This window comes from Bubalus kerabau, chromosome 4 (assembly GCF_029407905.1).
Source record: "Bubalus kerabau isolate K-KA32 ecotype Philippines breed swamp buffalo chromosome 4, PCC_UOA_SB_1v2, whole genome shotgun sequence".
NCBI classification, from domain to species: Eukaryota; Metazoa; Chordata; class Mammalia; order Artiodactyla; family Bovidae; genus Bubalus; species Bubalus kerabau.
Genome location: NC_073627.1, coordinates 29,492,962 through 29,515,256, shown reverse-complemented (window position 1 = coordinate 29,515,256; position 22,295 = coordinate 29,492,962). Strand labels below are relative to the sequence as shown.

At 57.6% G+C, this 22,295-nt stretch overlaps 1 protein-coding gene across 2 annotated transcripts in view; it reads left to right on the top strand.

Annotated features, from left to right (window-relative positions):
* The window catches only part of PEMT (phosphatidylethanolamine N-methyltransferase), a 35,261-nt gene that overhangs the window by 5,870 nt on the left and 7,096 nt on the right, over nucleotides 1-22,295 (top strand). For both annotated transcript variants that reach the window (XM_055576306.1, XM_055576305.1), the window contains exons 2-3: nucleotides 4,054-4,161; nucleotides 21,964-22,079. In XM_055576306.1, the coding sequence (XP_055432281.1) occupies nucleotides 4,069-4,161; nucleotides 21,964-22,079 (209 nt within the window). In that variant the 5' untranslated portion in view covers nucleotides 4,054-4,068. The remainder of the gene's footprint in view (nucleotides 1-4,053; nucleotides 4,162-21,963; nucleotides 22,080-22,295) is intronic.

Genomic DNA, 22,295 nt, shown 5'->3' with positions numbered 1-22,295 from the left:
TAGTGAAAAGTGACGGGGGCTGAGGCTGTGTGAGCGGCAGGGCCTGGAGGATCTGACCCGCCGGCAACCTCTGTGAGTTTCCCCATAAAATGTGATGGGTGTCAGGGCGGACACATTGAGTCCCAGGGTTGCTGGCACGGCTGCAGGGAAGGGTTTTTGACTCCCCTCTGCTGAGTGGGGCCACCTGCGGGCCCTGGCAGTTGGGGACATTGGTCTCCCTATGGACACGGTCGCCAGGCTGGAGGCTCCGGATTCTTCCGGTTGAGAGGAACTCCTTAAAACGGCATCTGCTGACAGTGACACCCTTGTCTGCAGAAATGCCACAGAAGCTCCCATGGGAGTTGTCGCTGTCATAAACATGTTGAGAAGCACGTTTTCTCTTCTGGCCCTAAGCTGGACATGGTGATTCAGAGGGCAGGCCAGCTGGGGGCCATTAGCGGGAAGTATGGTTCACGGAGTTGATGAAGGTGATCGAATATGGCTCAGGTCAGAGCTCAGACTCCCAGTACGTCCCTGGGCTCTTCATGCACATGGCTGGTCCCCCCCCACCCCGAGCTCCGCCCCCCTGGGGACGGGAGACTGACCCGCCTTGAGTGGGTTCCACCCCTGGGTTTCTAAGGAACTGAGGACTGCACCTGCACCCCCGGTCAAGGCTTGAGAACATCGCTTGATTTCTCAGCTTAAGAGTCGCCAGAAAAACACATACTTAGGAAGCACAGCTTCTGGGCAGCTGGTGAATCTCTGGCCTCAGAGGCAGAGAGGTCTGCAGGCTCAGGGCGGCTCCCTGCAGGGCCCACTCACACTACCTGGGCTGCTTCCTGTCTCGCTCTGAAGTCAGAGGGAGGGGGTTGAAGTCCCTGGAGCACAGGTGGCCGAGATGTCCCCTTACCACCGTGTGTTTTACTGATGAAGAAACAAGGGCCACCATTCACCCAACAAACACTCTGTGCCAGGCAGATGATACAGAGATGGGGAAGAAATGGCCCCTCATCCGGAGGAACCATCACCAAACAGGGACAGATGGCTACACACAGAAGACACGGGAGGGGGCCATGGGCGAGGCTACCGGACATGCTCTCACCGGGTCTTGAGGGATGAATAGGCGTTTGAGGGACAGAGGGTATTTCAGAAGGCATTTGAAAGGGTTCAGAACACACTGTTTGTGGGTGGGGGTGGCAGGAGGAATGGCAGGTAAGACTGGTGGAGGGGAATCCATCAGAGATGTTGGGCTGGGTGGGGAGGCATGGGTGCTGGTGTGGCAGGAAGTGAGGCTTGGGAGCCAGCCCCTTCCTGGGGGCACTGGGACACTTGGCAGAGTTTTGAGCAGGGGGATGATGGGGGCACCACCAGAGTAGACTTGCTGTGAGAGGAGGGAGCTGGCAGTGAGGCAGGGTGAGCAGGAGGAGCACTGGGGCCAGTGAGGCCTCCCAGCTGTGAGTGTCTGCTTTCATGGAGGGGGCTGGTGCTGGACCTCAGCCTGCTCCGTCGGCGGCGGCTGAGCAGGACCCAAGCAGGACTCTGGTCCATTCCGCCCACCTGCCCACAGACAGCATTTCAGTGGGCGGAGCCTCACAGTCAGCCGTGCTTAAGAAACGTCCTCTGATTCAGCCACTCCTCAAAGCTTTGGGGCTGGTGGGGTCTCCCTCAGGCTGCAGCCTGTCCTTCCTAGGGGCTTCCACACCTTGGCAGGTGCCACCTGGCTGCGGGGGGGAGCTAGTCGAAAGGGTGGCAGCATACAGGGTGCCCCGCTGTGGCCCATCGAGGCAGGGCCCTGTGTCCAGCCTTGCTCCCCATGGTTGCTGAGGGGGCTTGGCCATCCTCTGTATCCTGCACCTGTGCTTCCGTGGCCCTGGCCTGGGCCAGTGTGCCCAGCATTCCCACAACCATGCACCTCTGATTCTTGGCTCAGCTTTTCTTCTGTCTTGGGCAGTCAACTGAGTCTGGCTTTTTCCCTGGGCCCTGCCAACTGACAGGCAGAGGAGGCCAAGTGGGAGGGACATGCCAGCATCTGAGCTCCGAGATGTTCCTGAATCTTTCACAGCCATGCTCATCGGCATGGCAGGCTGAACCAAGCTAGGAGTAGTCACCTGTGGAGTGTCTGCAGGGCTGGGTGGCCTGAGACAAACACTTTCCGAAAGAATGAACTGTGTCTCCAAGAGAAATGAAGTGCAAACACCATTGCAGGTGATATTATGGGAAAGACCAGAACCCCCATGGTCCTGACTTTCTTCCCAGCTGAGGCTTATTTTTATTGTGACTTGCATGTGGACTAAAGAGCCTCTTGATAAGAGTGAAAGAGGAGAGGGGAAAAGTTGGCTTAAAACTCAACATTCAAAAAACTAAGATCATGGCATCCGGTCCCATCACTTCATGGCAAATAGATGGTGGAACAATGGAAACAGTGAGAGACTTTATTTTCTTGGGTTCCAAAATCGCTGCAGATGGTGACTGCAGCCATGATATTAAAAGACACTTGTTCCCTGGAAGAAAAGCTATGACCAACCTAGACAGCATATTAAAAAGCACAGACATTACTTTGCCAACAAAGGTCTGTCTAGTCAAGGCTATGGTTTTTCCAGTAGTCATGTACAGACTGAGAGTTCGACTATAAAGAAAGCTGAGCACCAAAGAATTGATGCTTTTGAACTGTGGTGTTGGAGAAGACTCTTGAGAATCCCTTGGACTGCAAGGAGATCCAACCAGTCCATCCTAAAGGAAATTAGTCCTGAATATTCATTGCAAGGACTGATGCTGAAGCTGAAACTCCAATACTTTGGCCACCTGATGTGAAGAACCGACTCATTGAAAAAGACCTTGATGCTGGGAAAGATTGAAGACGGGAAGAGAAGGGGACAACAGAGGATGAGATGGTTGGATGGCATCACTGACGTGATGGACATGAGTTTGAGTAAGCTCCAGGAGTTGGTGATGGACAGGGAAGTCTGGTGTGCTGCAGTCCATGGTGTCACAAAGAGTCAGACATGACTGAGTGACTGAACTGAACTGAACTGCATGTGGAGAGGTACCATGGATCTCTAAAAACAAAAAACAGAGAGTGATGCAGTGACTTAGCAGTCAGAATGTCAGTGGTGTCTCATCGTTTTTAAAGAAAAAGCTCAGTGCTGGAAGCATCTGGCTGTCTCCCCCTTGTCCCCAGAGGCCAGTGGGGGACCAGATCTCAGTTCTGTCCCCAGGGATGTCTGGGCCGTGCCTGGAGCCGTTTTTGGTTGTCATAGCCACAGAGAGCTACCAGCATGGAGTGGGTGGGGGCCACAAAGAGTGAGTGGCCAGAGGGTGGACAGCGAGAAGGTGGGGGAGACCCGGCCCAGGCACAGGAGGGGTGCTCAGCTATATGGTGGTAGTTCCTGAAAATGCACAAGGGCTCTGGGGCGCTGCAGCTTCCTTGTCCATTTGACGTGTATTTGAAAACAAGGCAAGTTGGCACAGACCTGGTCTGTTTAAATTCTCTAATTGCTTTGGGGTGGTGCATCTGGTTTTCCCAAGCTCCTGTGATGCACACATGTTCCATGCGTGCCAATAGGAGCAGCCATGCGTGCATGTGTATGTTCCCAGGGCCAGTGCCTGGGGTTGGGGACCCCCCACCAACACTCAGGAGCGCAGTCCAGCAGGTGGGAAAAGCCACTGCTGCTCTTTTCATCTGGTTCTCAGATGCTGAGCATCCTCACACCGGTGTCAGCCCCTCAGGTTGGCTCTAAACACCTCCGCAGGGTCCTGGTTACCCTAGTGGGGTCACTGCTCCACCAGGTGCTGGATACTCACCTTCAGAGTCACCCATTTCCTCCCTGGCTTCCACTGTGGCCCAACCGCCCTCCAACAGGCATAACACGGCTGGCTGGGTTTTGCTTTTTATCTTCAGATTTATGAGATTACACTGTAGTAACGTTTGCCGGACTTGGACGCACCAGAGCCTACCGACCTGTTCCCGGAGGGTAACTTTGTTTCTGAGCTCTGGGCTTGTCTTCTCTCCGGTGTTGGCCAGGTGGGCCAGGTGGGACAGGCCCGTCTCCCACTGATGCCACTCTGTCCCTTCAGGCAGACCTCTGCATTATGACCCGGCTGCTTGGCTACGTGGACCTCTCGGAACCCCACTTTGTGGCTGCCGTCCTTGCCATTGTCTTCAATCCGCTCTTCTGGAATGTGGTAAGTGCACCCAGGGCGGACAGACAGGTGGACAGACGGACAGACTGGTGGCTCTTCCCTCCCCGTCTGTCTCTGGTCAGCGTGGGAGCATCCTCCTGCTTCCCTGCTAAGGTCGGCACCTGGGGAGGACGCCCCTCCCCTTGGGGTCCTGTCACATCTTGGCTTTAGCAGACAGCCCAGGGCTGCCCTGTGTGCCTGGCGGGGCCGCTGTTCCAGTGGGTGAGTTGGAAGGTCTTGGCTGGGGTTGGCTCCCCTCCTGCTACGTGTGCAACAAAGCCATCTTCTTGTGAATCTCCCACCCCAGCACCAGATGTGCTCTGTAGCCATGGTCACTTTTCCCAAATGTGGCTTCCCTCAGAGTGGTCTGCAGCCCCTGGGCTGACGGGCACTGGGGAGCAGGAAGGAACCCACAGCAAGTGAACCGGGTGGCAGACCCCCGCCAGGTCATCTGTGGGCATGGGGCCTTGCGGGGGCTGGGTGGGAGGTGGACGGAGGGCAGTGGGCTCTGGGCCATCCCTTTGCCAGCCCTTCTGGGAGACGCCTCTCCCTGGCAGGATGAGGGGAAGCTTTTGGGGCCTCTGGTCTGCTGTCTGCAGTAGCATCTTGGGGGTGGGGGAGAGGCCACCCCCAAGGCGCTGGCTGGCAGAGCTGTGGACGCCTTATGCTCACCTCCAGGGCGTCAGCACACGCTGTTCCAAGCTTTCTTCATCTCAGGTGGCCACTCGGTCCCCAGGGCAGAACAGGACATATTTGCATTTGGTTGACGAGTTAGGTCTTCTCTTCATCTGGTGGGAGCAGGGTGGGGGCGGGGCTGCTCATCACAAAGAGGCCATGGACAGACAGAGTGGTCTCCTTGAGGGGAGGGCCACGCCCTGGTCAACATGCCGTCCCTCCCGACAGACACACTGGTCTCCTTGAGGGGAGGGACACGCGCCCTGATCAATGTGCTGTCCCTCTGTCCTGACAGACTGGTCTCCTTGAGGGGAAGGACTTGTGTCCTTTTCCACACGCCCTGCGGTTTCCCTGACATGTGACCACAGGCTAGGTAGTCCAGAACAGCAGGGACACTCTCCCTCAGATCTAGGGGCCGAAAGCCTGAAACCAGTGAGCAGTTACACAGAAGCTGGCGTCCGGAGTTGTCCCAGAGGCAGGCAGCCAGCGGGGTCGGGGCTCCTTGGCTGGACTGAGCTTCAGGAGGAGCCAGGCAGGGGTGGGTGGGGAGGTGGACAGGCCGGCGGTCCCGAGGAAGGACCCTTAGTGCTGGCCTGCATCCTGGTTGTGTCTCAGGCAGCAGCGAGATGTGTGTGAGAGGTGCACACGTGGCTGTACACGCATGTGCACATGTGAGCACGGGGAGCTGGGCTGGGCGTAGACAGACTGTCTGACACCCTTGCTCCCGTCTGGCTCAGAGTCTCACTCCGAGGGCACAGCTGTGCACGAACTTGGCTCCACAGCGAGCTGGATTTTTGCAGAGCTACGGGGTGTCTGGCCTCGGCTCCCAGTGAGGACGGTCAGCCCAGTGTCACCAGGACCCACGCTCGCTCCTCTGGCCTGGATGTGCCATGGCATGTGTGTGTGTGCTTCTTAGGATGTGCAGCCCTGCCTGCCCCATGGCCCAAGCCCTGAAGGGAGAGCTGTGTGGGGCAGTGGGCAGCAGCTGGGCTAACTTTAGAGTCTAGGGGTCTGAGCAGGGCAGCATTAAAGCATACCCTAACCCTAACCCCAACCCTAACTAGTACGTATGGTACCAGGTAGCTCGCCAGGTGCCCAGACCGTGTGGCGGGCGAGGGAGCGAGGAGGGAGTCCCAGCGAGACCCCACCTGATTGGGCTGCTTCTCCCCCAGCTCCTGACGTTCCAGGGGTGCAGCCTGAGTTTCCTCTCAGTCCTGCTGGGGCGTGGGGGTAGACAAAGAGCCTCTGCTGGGGTGCTTCACCGCTGGAGGTGGTGGTGGGCAGTGGGGCAGCATTTGCATCCGAGCTTGTGTTGATTTGGTAGGACAGGTGTGGGGGGCTGGTGGGTTACCTCTGGGGTCCCTGCTGCACGGAGGGGCGGTTTGATGACACATACCCCCTGGGTCTCCTCTCATGCCCCCCACCCCCCCACCTTTGCAGGGTCTGCTCCCTCCGAGAAGGGCCCCCCTCTCCCACCAGCCTTCCCTGAGCCCTGGCCCCAGCAGACGTCTGTGGGCCCTGATCCTTGTGAGTTTGTGTTTCGCCCCTCCCTTACACCGAGGGCTCCTGGGAGCTGAGGGTAGGGCCTGGCCCAGTAAGTTATTGTGGGTGAGCCCTGAGTGGCCTGGGGGCCAGAGGCCAGTTCGTTTCTCCATTGGGGGCGAGTAGTAGGTCCTCCCGCTGACCTACAGTGCCAGCCTGGCTGTGTCGTCAGCTTTGCACCATTCCTTGGTCCTCCTCTGAGGCCATCTGAGATTCAGGAAAAATGTCCAAGGCGTGGGGTTTGTCTCTATTTACTGCCCACTTGCTCTGGCCTGGGCCTCAGCTGTATCATCTGAGGTCTGGAGGGTGTTGGGGCAAGGGGTGGCCTTTGTCCAGCTCTCCTCCAGGGTGGCTGCCAGGCGGCGGGGGAGGGGAATGGGTGTGAAGGGTCTGGAAGCCTGGGCCACACTTGGCCAGGAGGAGCAGCCATAGGAGCCCATTCATGCCACATTTCCTCTGATCCCACCTCCTGGCCCTGCCCTGGCTCCCTGAGCCTCAGAGGGGCTAGGGTGGGAAGCGGTCAAGACCCAGCCCGAAGACCCTGGGACTCGATGCCCAGGGCACCTCAGGGAAGGCCCCTGGGCACACGGTGTTTCTGGACCTGAGATCCCTGTAGTTTCTCCAAAGAGGCATTGGCCTTGGAGTGTGGGCTCCAGGGGACAGAGGTCACGAGAGGGCTCCGGGGGACAGAGGTCACGAGGTCAGGAGGGACCCAGAGTCCTGGGCAGAGAGGGATGGAGAACCAGGCCACCTGATGCATCCGGGGAATCAGGGGAGGGTAGGATTGGGGCTGCAAAGCTTCCTAGACTAAATTCGTCCAAATCCCGTACTTGTTGTCTGAGGCTCCGACCAGTCTTGGAGGACAGTCCCTGTGCCCACGACCAGCTTTGCAGGGAGGGGGGCTGCCTTGGGAGATGATGAGCTGGGGGGTCACTCCGGGGCTGGGCCTGTCCTCACTGCCTCTGGGACCCACCCCCCTCGGGGCAGACCCACCCTTGTGCCTGGAGGGGACAGAGGTGAATCTGCCCGCGCTCAGCTTTCCCTGTCCTCTCTCGGGGTGTCAGGCACAAGCACTGCTCAGCATTGGGGAGCATGGGAGGAGGGGGCGCAGGCAGAGCTCTCCTGCCCAGTCCCTCTGCTCTGGGCTCTGTAGAGTCCAGCCTTTTTCTGCGGGTCCTGGGCGAGGTGGCGGGCGGGGGTCAGCCAACTGCTCTCAGTGTCCCCAGCAGCCTTGGGTGGGGGATCAGGGGGCTGCTCTGCATCGAGGGGGTGAGACGGAGACTGGGGGCGCTGGGGGCAGGGGTACTCACTCATGGCCGTCCTGAGGCTGAGCACTGCTGTCGCCAGCTCCCCAAATGGATTTGATGTGCAGACTCCTGGGGGGTTGGGCGGGTCCACCCCAGATTTTTTCAGAAGTGGCAGCTAAGGACCAGAGAGGTCGCTTGACCTGCCCAGGTCACACAGCTATGAGAGCAGAGCCGAACCTGATAGCTGGGGCTCCTGCTCCTGTGCGTTACCCCCTCCTCCCTGGCCCCCTCCTCCCCTGGCCCCCCTCCTCCCCAGCCCTCCTCCAGGAGGGCCTTCCCGGTGCAGACACAGCCCTGAATGGCAAGCTGGCTGGCCCAGCTGGGGCAGGACCAGGGGCCCTGCTGGCAGGAGAGGCCCTGTCGGGGATCCAGCCTTGCAGCCCCACCCCCTGCAGCCTAGGGTGCGCCTGCTGGGCTGGGGTGCACCCCGCTCTGACAGTGTGTGGGCTTTCTGTGGGGTGGCCTTGAGAGGCAGCCACCTGGGAGGGGTGCCAGGGGCAAGATGGCTCCGGTGACTTTGGGCCCATCCTTGGCTGCTTGGCCCCAGAAGCCAAGTGCAGCTGTGCCTCTGCCCCCCTAAGTCCTCCCTACCTGTCTCGCCAGCCCAGGGAGGGGTATGGGCCTCTGAGCACAGTGGCCTATCCTGCTGCTGCGGTCTCCTCACCTGGACCTGGGTGGGAATTTTGGCTTCTCTGAGCCAAATTTTGGTTTTTCTCATCTGTAAAACAGGCACAGTTGTCAGGGTCTCGAGGTTGGACTAGAAGTTCGCTTGCAGCTGGCTGGCAGCTGCCACCCCTCCTCCTCTCTGGCCACCTGGCACTCCCTGTTGGCCTCTCCTGGTCACTGTTTGTGGCTGGGCTGCCCGGGCAATGGTGCTATCCTGCAGTGACTTGCGGCTCAGCTCAGGGCAGGTTCTGGGACAGTCACTCCATTGTCAGCCACACTTGGATGCCACATTAGTGCCTCTGGAGCCCGTAGCAGGCAGCTTGGAGGTGGGGCGGGAAGCGTGAAAGGGTCAGCCCTGACTGTGAGGCTGCTGCCAAGGGAGCGGCCAGGTCTCACAGGTCGGCGGGTGGCGGAGGTGAAGGATCCTGACCGCCTGAAGCTGTCTCCTTGTACCGACGGCGAAACACCTGCACCAGCTGCTTTCTGAGAAGCAGGCGTGGGGAGAGGGCAGGTGTGGTCGAAAGCACCGGGTTTCTCGGCTGGCAGGACCGTGACCTCCCTGAGGCAGCCCCATGGATGCGACAGGCAGGGGCAGGGCCCTACTGGGAGCACCTCAGGGTCCCTCCGAAACAAACCCCAATGGCAGTGGGAGGGTGTTCCAGCACAGGCTCAGCCCTCCGGCAGCTGAGCCCCAATGGCAGCCTGGCTGCCAGGTTTCGGGCAGAGCACACTGGCCGGGTCTTCCCATCTGGGGGTTAGTTGGAGCCCTGACCCTGGTTCTCTGGCCCAGGTCTGAGCGTGGCCTACAGGGCATCTCAGCACTCGGTCCGAGGACACGGCGGGGACCTCACAGCCTTTTTATCCCCCTGCCTGCCAGGTGCCCTCACATTTGAAATTGTGCAAATGGTGACTAGGGGGCTGGGACCCCAAGGGCCGTGGCATACAGGCAGGCAGCCCACCACCCGGCAGACGGAGCAGCGTGTCCAGAAGACATTGTTCCTGATGCAGATTTGACACCTTTCTGGATCAGCGCTGACCCCCCCTTCCCCAGGAACTCAGAAAGTCAGGTGTGAAATCCAATGGCCTAATTTTAGACCTTGGGTGTGCATGTCAGAACAGCAGGAGAATTAGAGAGGGAACAAGGACAGCCCGGCCTCACCCCTTGTTAGCTGTGAAGCCAGCACGTTCCCCGGGGTGGGGGAGGCCCCACCGGTGGCCTCAGTGGCGGGGGAGTGGACAGGAGCAGAGCTTCTCTCTCGGGGCCCCTCCCGGGCGGAGCTCAATGGAGACACAGAGACGGACTGGCCAGAAGGTGGGCCATGGCCTCCATTGCTGGAGGGCAAGTCACTGGGTAGAAGAGGCAGGTTTGGCCAGCACCTTCTGGGAGGAACCTGCTTCGGGCAATATTTCCCCGAACCGGTCAGGGAAGCACTTAGGTCCTCCGGTCCTGCTCTCCTTGGGAGCCCGAGGGCTCAAGAGGACAGGGCACAGGGGAGGGGGTGGGCAGGCTGGGAGGCGGGTCCTGGGCTCATCCAGTGGTTCTGACCCCTCGCCTGCTGACTTGTCTGTTGCCAGCATCTCCCTCCTGGCCTGCCTCTCACCTGCTGTCTGGGGCGCCTTAGAATTATGTGTGAAGTGCAGCCATGTCCACTGGAAGCAGTAGTCATCGTTCCCCGGAAGGAGGGGGTCACCCTGGAAAAGCGCATGACCCCCGTCTCCTTGGCCTTGAAGATGTAGGATCTTTCGGCTCCGGCTCCCCCTGGGGTGGGGGAGGAGAGTCTCTTTTTTTTGGTCTCTCTGAATTTAGTCTGTTGAAAGTTGCATGCATGGCCCATGGCCCACCATCTGCAGATGGTGGATGGTGAGAATGGCCGTCTGTCCCCTGCCCCCAGCCCCGGGTGTGCTCTGCGTTGAGGCTCGGGTGCACTGAGACGCCTCCTGCTCCTGTGGCAGGCCCAGTAAGCCCCTCATCCTCTCCTTCAGAAAATCGGGGGACGCTGACCTCAGAGCAGTCATGGGAACCGGCCTGTGTTGGGGTTCCCTAAGCGTTGGGCCCTGTTCCCATGACCCTCCGTGGAGACTTACGCCTCCAGAGGCCTCTTCGCTCTCTCAGCCCCTCGTGGGGACATGCTGTTTCAGCTCACTGGGCTCCACCAGCAGATGAGCACCCGGTCTCAGACTCGGCCCATAAACAGCCCCAGAGCAAACGTGCTCGTCCTGCTTATCTGCTTATGTCCAGGATCCACTTTGGGACCTGGCAGCTCCAGGTCCCGGGGTGGCAAGGCTCTGATGGGAAAGATGGCCGGGAGGCCCAGGCCCTGTGTCCCGAGGCTGAATGGAGGCCAGCTGGCCAGGTGGTTCGCGCATGATCCTTGACCCCCAGGTGCCGCAGGAGTCCCTGAGCCCCTCGGGAGGCCACGCAGACTCTTCCTGGAGAGAGCGTTCTGTGGGTGGAACCGCACTGTTCCGTATTCTGTCTCGTGCGTCCTCAGGGACACAGAGCCGTGATCACTGCCCCCCGCCCAGGTCCCAGGTGTGTTCCTGCCCTGATGGAAGGGGAAGATTAGCTAGCCCAGAACACGGTATTTTGACCCAGGCTGTACCCAGCGAGGAGAGACTGTCCCCAGTCGCACGGCTCTGTGAAGGGGATTGGGTTTCCGTCAGGATGAAGCCTCTCTGTGCTGCTCTGCTAGGGGTGGCGTGGGTGGGGAAAGCCGCTGCTGCGTCTCCACAGCCTCTGGAAGGACTCAGGCCCAGGCGATCCATGGCCGTGACCAGGACGTGCCACCTTGCAGCGCTCAGGCCCAGTGGGAAAGCATGAGTTCTGCCCAAGAAAGGGGTGGATTTTCTTAGCTGCAATTGTAAGAAGTGGGTAGAGGGTCTGGGGGGCCGACAGCCTCTTGGGGAGGGGGCAGTAGCTGGACATGGGGACCCCCATTCTGTCTCTGCCATTTTAACAGGGACTTACTTGGGTCCAAAGTAAAAGGCCAGGCTGCGGTCACTGCAGAGCTGGACCCGGCGCCGGATCAGGGAGACCTCTGGACACGTCATAGATTGGGCACGTGTGCGGCCAGTGCCACCTCTACATCCACTGCCTGATGGGCCTCCTGCCCATCTTCAAGGCCTGTGTCCACACCTTTGGCCACTGACCGTGGGGCCTCTGGGCCTCTGGGGGCCACGGGCATGATGACTCCTCGTCCTTCTCAATGCCTCTTGAATCTTCCACCATGGGTTCCCCTCCCGTCAAAGTTCCGGGCCTCGTACTTGCTCCCCACTGGGAACAGGCAGCTCCCAAGTCTGGTCTGTGGATGGCAGGGCCTGATCAGCTGCAGTCCCTGTCAGGTGGGGTGGTGCTGGTGGGTGGTGCCGATGGACCTGGCCGTCAGGGGTTCCCCATCTTGGCCCCTGTGTTTGCCCTTCTGACCTGCTGGGTCTGGGGTAGGAATTTCCCTCTGTCTCTGGCTCCTCTGCTCTGCTGTCTCCTCTGGTTGTGTGATGTCCCTTGTTTCTGAGACTGCCTGGCCTTCCTAGCACCTCTGGCTCTTCCTGATAAAGACACCTTACCTGCCAAATACCATGTCCGAGGTGTAGAGCGGAACCCTGCCCCACTCTGTCTACCCTGAGCTGAGGCCGACACACGGCATGGCCAGCTGAATGGGGCTTCCTGGTCTAGGCAGGACAGCGCCGCGGAGCATGGCAAGCTACCTGCTCCTGCTGCAGAACCCTTTTCTCTGCACTGTGTCAACCTCCTTTTCAGCCCTCAGGCCTCCAGTAAGGGTCATCTGTCAGGGAGGCCTCCCCTTGCCCCCCATGCCAAATTATTCTTCCTCCCAGCACCTGTTCTCATCCAAGGTGATCACATCCTTGGCATGCCTGCCGACACTGGAGGCCCTGAGGGCAGAGACCACGCTGCCCTGGTCGCCTCAGTGCCCAGCAGCTGCTGGGAGCCTGGCCTGGCCTGGGCTGCTCTGTAAACACTTCCCTCTGGTGCCCCTGGGTGCTGGATTAACTGTCCCGAGTCTCTGCCCCGAGGAGGTTGGGCCCCGTTGTCAGCAGCTGCAGGAAGGGTGCTCAGCTCCGGCCCTTGAGGAACTGTGGGCTCCCCCAGCCTCAGGGGGTCGCCAGGCTCAGCCCTGAGATCACGTAGACTTGTGCAGAGGCCTAGCCGCCGGCCGCCTTGTTCCTGTCCTTTAAAAGGAGAAGAAAGAACACAGTGCCCAGTGGCCAGGGCCGGGCTAGGCATGTGGCAGAGGGCACGACCCCAGCTCGGTGCTGCAGCAGCTGTGAGCGCCCGCGTGCGCCTGGCAGTACTGGAGCCTGGCAGCTTTCAGGAGCTCTGGGACTTGGTGGAGGCCCCGGGTCATAAGCTGTGGGCTATAACCCTCCCCTGGGATGGCAGCCCCTCTTCCCCTGTTACAGCTGAACCCCAGGGGTGACCAAGGTAGTGTTGATTACCACCCCACCGGGGGTGAACAGTGGGTTCCCCTCCCTGGGCTCGCTTGGTTCCCAGCATCTTTGTTCTGGTTCCCAGCCAGAGGCTGGTGGCCAGCAGGACTGTGTGTGACACAGTCTGTCACACCCACCATCCCCAGCCTGGCCATGTGCACACAGCCTCATCTGCTTCTGCTCAGAAAGTCCCACTGCACTGCCAGGGCCCCAGCTCATTTGAATGAGTGCTCAGTGAGTTGGTGGGTTCTAGGCTGCTGGGCGGCACCAGCCCTGTGGGCTCCTGCCACGACCGGGCTGAGTGACACACTCTCGCCGACACCGTCACTGCCCTCTGTCACCCTCGTGGCTCCGACTGGGCTCCCGCACACGCAGAGGCGGCCACGGATGTGGGCTTTTAGCGGGTTGGGGATTCAGCCTGTGTCCACACACAGGATGCCCAGGAGGCTCAGGGAGGCCGAAGTGGCTCCACGTGGCTCCCAGGCTGCTTGGGGAGGGGGTTGCCTCTGGAAAGACTCTGGGGTTCAGAAGATGCCCCGGGGGGAGCAAGGTACAGCATGTGGGCCCGGGGATGGAGGGGACAGGGTAGAGACCCCTGAGGATGGGAGGCAGAAGGAACATTGCTTTTAACGGGCAAATTTACATCCTTGGAACAGAGAGCAGCCCACGTCACCCAGGTCCCAGGACACCTTGCACAGTTGCTGTCCCCACGTCTCCAAAGCTGAGGACGTCTCCTGCCTCAGCACGGCCTCATTATCAGGAGAGGGAACATCGTGAGCAAAGTTTGGAAGCAAAAGCAGGGCTTGTTCTGTGTTCTGGAACGAGTAGCTGAGTCACAGCTCACCCCGGAGACGGGGGACAGGAGAGGCCATCCAGACCCTGTGGTGGGGAGTCTGCACACGGCGAGGCCGGGACCCTGGTTGCAGGACGAGGTGGAGAGGCTGCCTGAGGAGAGCCTCCCTCATGGCCGACAGCATGCAAAGGGCGGGGGCAGCCCCTCCAGGTGGCAGAAATGGTCAGGAAGCTGTGGTGTCTGGGCAGATGGACGTCAGGGACACAGGGCCTGTGGCCTCTTGCATGGGCTGAGGTGCCTGGGGTTGACCTACGTGGCTGGGCTCTGTCTTGGTGGTTCTGGCCAGCCTGCCTGAAGTACCCGGGACCAGTCCAACTCTGCAGGGTGGGGCTGTTCGGGGGCCGGTGACCAGCCCGCTTCGGGAAGCTGGGGTGCCATGGCCCTCATGACTGGGAAATGCCTGGTGGGGCTGAGGGCTGCGGCCAGGAAGGAGCTCAGGGTTGTCACCTCCACCACCAGCACACCTGTCCTCACTCCCACCAGCATTTCGAGCTCCCATGATGGAAACACTGAAGGCTTCTGCAGAGCAATGGGGTGCGTCCCCGCCCCTCCCCCTTCCCTGGCTTCACATGGGCAAATTCCTGGTCTGATGGGAGAGGGCCCATGGGCCGCTAGCCTGCCCCTCTGGAAGTGGGACTCAGAACCAGCAAATCAGGGGTGGGGGATGCCTGGGGAAGGGGTAGCCAGGAGGCCCAGGGGCTTAGTGGTTAGAAACAGGCTCTGGGTTCAAGGTGGGCTTTCCCGCTTCCCAGCTGTGTGGCTTTGGGTGGGCCACTTAACCTCTCTGTGCCACTGCTCCCTTGTGTGTAGACTGAAGCGCTTTTCTGGTGGGCGGTGGCAGGGACTGATGGTCCCCGGCGGGTGCTGCTCACAGCTGGTGCTGTGTTCTGTGAGAGGTGCCAACTTCTCCCGGGAAGGCATTCCTGGGACCCCTCAAAGGGCGAACTCCGTCTGCGAGCTTGTTGATACAAGTGCCTGACTGCTGGTAGGGTCCCCTGGAGAGTGCTGTGCGTGGTCAAGCTCAGGCGTCAAGGAAAGCAGGAGCTTGGTTTTGCTGTGTGCCTCCACCCGTTCTCCGACCCCAGCCGGCCCCAGGGGTGTGCATTGCCATGACTGCTTCTAGAACAGTAACCTTCAGGGGTCTTCCCATGGGTTGAGAGAGCTCACACACCAGCTAGGACCCGAGGAGTCGAGTGTCAGCAGGGCGGTGAGTGTGCCCCAAGGGGCCCAGGGCTGGCTACGGAGGAGCTGAGTCAGGGGCCAACGACTTCCGGACCCCAACCTGTCCTGGAACAGCACAACACTCCTCCACAACCCCAGGTGTCTGGTGGAAGTTCAGACTCTGACTCAGCGGCCACCCTGCTGTTCTGGGGACCATGCTGGGTTTGAGGAACCCACTTAGAGGCAGCGGGAGGCCAGCCTCAGAGGGGAGGCAGCCAGGAGGAGCAGTACCCTGTCCCCAAGCCCTCCTGGCATCAGGAACCCCAGACGGGGCTGCATCCCCGACGGATGGCACCACCAGGCCAGCCCAGAGGCCTCAACCTGTGCCCCCAATGACCTCAGGGAAGTGAGGGCTCCAGGCCTGGCTCGTGCCACTCACACCCGGTTTCAGAAGGGGTGCCGTCCTGGCTGAAAGGTTCCGCCGTGCTCCTGCCTTTCTTCCTTGAAAGACAGTCCCACCAAGTGCGAGGCCCTGCCTTGGCCAGCTCACTCGGGGAGGCCGGTGGTGGCCAAGAGACAGGCCCCTCCCAGCCCGATGCCTGGCTAGGTGCGTCCTGGAAGTGAGCCGGGATGAGGGCCCCAGCAGGGTGAGCGCCCTTGGTGGCCTGAGCTGGCCAGCTTCCTGTGAGCCGGGCCTCCTCAGGCTGTGTCACCTCGGTCCATGGAGACCTGCCTCTCTCCTGGATTAACTGTGAGAAGCACAATTAGGCAAAGCACTTTGCTCAGTGCAGCGCTGGCCCCGGGGGATAAGAGGATTAGCTGCACCCTCGGGCTCAGCACTGATGTTCTGATATTCCCCGGGGGGCTTCGCTGGCCCCATAGCACCTTCTCCTAGGCGGCGCTCGGCACAGGCCCATCCTCTCTGGGCAGGGGGCTCACAAGCAGGCCTCTCTGTAGCCCTGGGCACAGCCCCGCTCTGTCACTCCTATCTCTGAACACTGAGGTTTCCCCTGGAATATGGACACGTAGCTGTTGATCTCTGGGGCCTTCTCTCCCCTTCCCCGCACCCTCCCCGGATCCCTCCTGCACCTTGCCTGTGGCCCCACTGGCCACCTCTGCCCTGGACCCCTCACCCCTTTCCTTTCTGTGTTGCTCTCCAGTCTCGGGAGGGGGTCCCCGTGTCCCACACCTCGGCTCCTCGCTGTCGGCAGGAGTCCTGCCCCGACCTGCTCTGAGCCTCCGGCTGTGGACTGTGGGAAGCGCCCCCCGAGGGTCTCCTGCCCACCCTCCTGGGGGTTGCACAGCAGGGGGTGGGTGGTGGGCACAGGCGCCCAGGCCACTGAAGCCTGGCTTCCCTCCAGCCCCGCAGCCACGTGTGCTGTAGGGCCCCGGCCGGGGCTGTGGAGCCAGCTGAGGTCCATCCACGCACAGCACCCTGGATGGTCTGGTGGCTGAGGGAGGGTGGCTGCGAAAGGCGGGCTTCCGTGTGGACAGGCGCTGGAGAAGGCTGGACAGGGCAGAAACCAGAGCAGAGGCTGGTGGGCAGGGGCGGGGGTAGGTTGAGGGGAATTTTCCAGTCCAATGGAAGTGTCCTCTGCGTCAATGAATTTTACTTTACCTCTAAATCTGCCCTGAAAGAGTCTCTTCTTCTAAAATAAACTACTCTTATCTCAGAAAAAAAAAGAAAGAAGCCTCCTGGCCGGAGGTGCTCATGCTGGGCCGACACTGATGTTGGTGTTAGAGATGGTGTCGGTGGTGTGACCCACCCGGCCCGCTGATGCTGAGGGATGCCCAGCCAGCCACTTACTGAACCCACAAAGCCACACAGCCACCCGGCTGTCACCAACACGGCCAAATTTCCTTGCCAGGGCTGAAGTCCATGTAAATATTGATCAGAGAAGGAAGGCTGGGTTTTGCTGTGTTTGGTTAATAGTTGAAGAGCCACTAGCTCCTTGGCTGTTTTCCCAGTGCCTTCACACCAGTGGGCCTTGTTGCATTTAAAATTTTAAAGAGATCCTAAAATGCTGTGTCATTCAAACGTTGAAAGTGCAGGAGGAAAACCTGCTCATTTAGGTGAATACCCGAGGACCTCTGTCAGTAAGAAGTCTCCCTGTCTGTTTAGTGTATTGATTATGTAAAACTTAAAAACGGGCAAAGAGAATTTTAGAACCAGTCTGTCAATTTGCAGCAAAAAGCCTGTTAAGATTTTGGGTTGCTTAAGCAAAGACCACATCGTTGGGATGCCCAGCGCTGCCGGGCATGGGGCTCTTGGGCCATGCAGCCACCTCATGGCCTACTGAGGGTGTGACTAGCTTTCTTGTGGGGGTGCTTTGGGGTCTTTCCTGCTGCCTCTAGGTGGGCATAGGTGGGGTGTCTCCAGCCCTGGCCCCGCTGTGGGTCCAGGGAGGGTGGGCTGCCAGTGGGGCCTCACAGCCGAGCCGTCCTCTGAGGAATTTGCCATTTGAGAGCCTCCAGACCACCCCACCCCAGACCCTGCAGTGGGAGGTGAAGGCAGCTCACTGCCCCCCTGGGGTGGGGGAGCATGACGGCAGCCCCGGCCCTGCCCTCAGGTTCGTCCATCACGTCTCCTCCTCTGCAAGTCATGTGCGTCTAAGACATCGCTGCGTGACTCAGGGCCTACGGCTTTTCTCGTGTGTTTTCCTCTAGACGTTTCATGGTTTCAGGTTTCGTACTCAGACTGTTAACCTGCTTGTGTTCATCTGTGTGTGTGGTCTGAGTTACGGGTTCTGCGTGTGACCCCCAGGCCCGTTCCCCTCTGTCCTCTGAACTGATCGCCCTCGCGCTTGGCCACACATCAGTTAACCCGACCCAGGCGGTCCTACTTCAGGACTCCCTGTTCTGTTCCGACGGTCCGCGTGTCTGCCTTTGCACCAGCACCACTGTCCTGATCCCGGTCGCTTTATAACATGGCTCAAAATCTGCCGAGTTGGCCCCGCTCTGTTCTTCTTTTTCATTTGTTTTGGCTATTCTGAGTGCTTTGCATTTCTGTGAGAATTTTAGAACCAGTCTGTCAATGTGCAGCAAAAAGCCTGTTAGGATTTTGATTGGGGTCAAGTTGAGTCTATAGACCAATCAAGGAGAATAGACTTCTTACTAATGTTAAGCTTCCAGACCCACGGACACTCTGTTTATTTTTTTTTTTTAAGATTGTTTTTTTGATGTGGACCATTTATAAAGTCTTTATTGAATTTGTTACAGAATCGCTTCTGTTTTATGTTTTGTTTTTTTGGTCTCGAGGCTTGTGTGATCTTAGCTCCCTGACTGGGAATCAAACCCACATCCCTTGTGTTGAAAGGAGAAATCTTAACCACTGGGCCACCAGGGAAGTCCCTCTTCGTTTATTGAAGTCTTTTCTCAAGTTCTTAGTGAAGCTTCAGTTTTCGGGGTGCGCATCCTGCACTGTCTGTCGATTTCATCAGTTTGTGTAGGCGATTGTGGGTCGTGCGTGTTTCAGTGGACATGAGGTCTTCTTCCTGGTCTATGGGAGCATCTGGGGTGATGTCAGCAGCTGGGTTTTCACAGGTGCCTTGCGTTTGGACAAGGGTGATCCCTATCACACCTCCAGTGCTGACTTTCTGTCAGGAAGGTATATTGGATTTTTGTCAAATGTTCTTTTGTGTCTCTTAAGGCGATCATAGTGTTTTCTTCTTATGTAGTTTGTTTATATGGTAAATTACATTGATTGGTTTTCAAATGTTAAACCAACTTTTCACTCCTGGTATAAACCTCACTCGGTTGTGCGGATGTATTATCCTTTTAGTATATTGTTGATTCCATTGGCTGATTCGTTAATGTTCTGTCTAGAATTTTTGAGTTTTGTTCAGGAAGGGTCTTTTTCTCTCTCTCTCTCTCTTTTTTTTTTTTGGTGAGGTTTTGGTATCTGGTAATGCTGGCTTCATGGAGTGAGTTGGGGAGTGTTCCTTCCTTTTCAATTTTTGGGAACAGTTTGTACATAACTGGGATTATTTCTTCCTTAAATGTTTGGTAGGATTCACCAGTGAAGCCCTCTGGACCTGGAACTTTCTTTTGTGGAGACTTTTGACTCCATGTCAAAATACATGGATGGACATAGTGTATGCTGGCTGAACCCTCTGCTTCTTTTCCTGCACAAGCTTTGGTCAAATTCACTGGTGTAAAGTTTTTCATGTATCCTTTTTTGCCCTTTTAATGTCTGTAGACTCTAGTCTAGATGTTGAGACTCTGTGTCTTTTTTTTTCTTGCTCAGTCTGAGTAGAGGTTTTAGAGGACCAGCTCTTGGTTTCATTGATTTTTCTCTAGTGTTTTTCTATTTTCTATCATCGATTTCCACTCCACACTTTCTCCTACTTACACGGGTTTCATTTTCTCTCCTTTCTCTAGTTTCTTGTGGGAGCTGAGACCAGTGACCGAGACCTTCCTTCTCTCTCCTGTGGGTGTTCAGTGCCATAAACCCTCCCAAGCCGCAGCATCCCACAGATGCTGGTATGTTGTGCTTTCATTTTCACTCAATTCAAAATCCTTCTTGTTTCCTTTTCCATTTTTCCTTTCCCCCAGGAGTTGGTTTTTTGGGAAATGTGTTACTTAGTTTCTAGATGTTTGGGGATTTTTTCAGAGAGCTTTTTCTGTTATTAATTTCCAATTAACTCCATTGTGGTCAGAAAACACACGTTGTGTGATGTGGAACTCTTACCGTGACTTGTTTTACTTCCCAGAATGTGGTCTATCTTGGTAAATCTCCTGTGTGCACTTGAAACTAATTTCTTTCCTGTTGTTGTTGAGTGAGGTCTTTTATAAACATCAGTGTACCAACTTCCCTTTCACTTTTCACTTTCATACATTGGAGAAGGAAATGGCAACCCACTCCAGTGTTCTTGCCTGGAGATTCCCAGGGATGGCGGAGCTGCCGTCTATGGCGTCACACAGAGTCGCACATGACTAAAGTGACTTAGCAATACTGAGTTGGTTGACAGTATTCAAATCTTTATCCTTACCTGTTCTATCAGTACTGAGAGGGGTGTTGAAGTAACTAGTTCTGTTTTGCAGATTTATCAGTTTTACTTCATGGACGGTAAGCTCTGGCATCAAGTGCATGAATGTTTAGGATGTTATGTCTTTTTGGTTAATTGTGAAACGATCGTCTCTATCTTGGTAATAATGTTTGCTCTGAAATCTACTTTGTCTAAAATTTATACAACCACTCAGCCTCCTTTCCACCAGTGTTAGTAGAGTGACTGTCGTGCCAGCCTGTTGTGGTTAGCTGGTTTGAATCTTTATAAGTGTATTTTGTGTAGCCAGCATGCAATTGGATCATTTTTTATCCAGTCTGACAATCTCTGCCTTTTAATTGAGATGCTTGGCCATAAGCATTTAAGTTATTATCGATGGGGTGAGGCTCAAATCAGCATCCTTCACTCCTTCATGTCCAGTGTTTGGAAAGCCCTTGTATATTTGTCTGTTTTTTGTGTGTGTGTGTGTTTCAGGCGAGTGGGTAAATGCCATCCTTCTTGGCTAGAAGTAGAAAGGACAGCAGTAATAAATGTCATACAATACTCAGTCCGTGTTCAGTTCTTCTCGATTGTGTCAAAACTATCTTGTTCCAGTTGGTGTGTATGTATCAGGATCCAAATGAGGTCTGCATGTTGCACTCAGTGGGCATTGCACTTGGTGGACGTGACTCCTGAGCCCCTCACTTTCTTCCATGTCATCTACTTGGGGAGGAGAGTGAGTCACTTGTCTAGTAGGGTGTCTGGGTTTGGGTGATTACATCTTTGTGATGATGCACCCCACTCTGTCCAGGGATCCCATTCAGTGGCAGGGGGTGGGGGCGGCTCTGAGAAGCAGAGGGAGGAACACACCTGCTCCCACCGCACCTGGTGGTTCCCGAGTGTGGGGGACAAGTGGCGGCCTGGGTCTTTGGTCCTCCCACTGGCCTGCAGGAGGGGTGAGGACGTGACTCGGTGGCTGATTTTGAAAGCATTACCTCATCAACAAAGAGGAAAAAAAATTAATGGCCTTTAAATCTGCGTCTTGACATACCACACCAGAAACAAGGTTTTGTGCCTAAGACAGCGTTTTTGAAGAACGGCTGAGCCCCTCAGACAGAAAGGGTGCTGGGCTAGGAGCTGAGGAGCCACTCAGATTCTCCTCTTACGGCTGGGTGGCCCTTCTGGTCACTCCTGAGGAGCCCTGTCTTCCCCACATATAAATGGATCTCACCCCACCCACCCCAGGCTGGTTTTGAGTGTTAAATGAGCTCAGGTGAAAACACTTAAAATTGTCAGGTGCTGAGTTGATGTTGGTGTGATTTTTACTGTTGGAATCTTGACATCCCTGGGTTCTTGGAACAGTGTGGACGTCCTATCCATCCCTGTGGCTTGAGCCTGGGGTCCATGTGTGAACTCAAGCTGCTTCCTCTGGCCGAGGACACTTTACCCTACAAGGACCTCTCATCACCCCTCGGTGGACCCCACCTTGGTCCAGCTACTCTGGAGGGGGATGGTCCCCCAGGCCCCCAGAAAGAACCATGTGCAGGTTCCTGTCCTGAAAACTGACCATCCAGATGCCCTCCCGACTGAGAGTGAGTCAGCCAGCTGGTTTTCATGCCAGAGTGACAGGCAAGGGGATTGGGGACAGTAGAGGCAGGAGGGGCCCTGGGGAGCCCCCTCCCACTTTGCTCCACCATTAGCTGCTGAAGGGTAAGAGTCTGGGCCTGATGAGTTTGGAAAAATAAAAGGTTTCTGTGGCTAAAAAGTGAAAGCTCTGGGAGTGTAGAGTCAAGGGTCTGGGACAGTGGGTGTGTCCAGGGGGACGGGGTGGCGCTGGGCTCCTCCCAGATTCCCTCCCCTCCACGGTCCCAGACCCCACGTCCATGGAGTGTGTGATTCCGAATGTGTTCTGGACCCTGGGTGAGGGAGCCAAGCTGCTCAGGGCCAAGGGGCTCAGCTGCCCCCGGGTCTCCTGGCCTCCTCCTGCTTCAGTGTTCAGCCACTTCCAGAAGGACTTTGTGTTCTGTTTGCACAGGCCGTCCCCCGTGGAGGTGGCCCGAGACCCCTCCCCGTACCCCGCCCCTGCATGACCCCCCCACCATGTGACCACCCCCCCACTCCATGCCCCCACAAGGGCCCCTTGGGTCTCAACTGCTCTCTCTGCACATAGGTTGCGAGATGGGAACACAAGACCCGAAAGCTGAGCAAGGCCTTTGGGTCCCCCCGCCTGGCCTGTTACACCCTGGGTGGGGCCATCCTGCTCTTGAACGTCCTGCGCTCCCACTGGTAAGGACCCCTCCCCTCCCCCGCTACCCCCAACCCCACCCCAGGCCCCTGGGGGAGCCCCCTCCTCCGTCCCACCCCCACCAGGGAAGAGGTGGGAGGTGCCTGGAGCCAACGTGAGGGGCGGGGCGGGGGGACTAGTTGGGGGCTGCTCTGAGCCCATCTCCCCCACTGGCTCTGCTGGCTCAGGGAAACCCCTTCTTGGGCTCCACCTGGAGA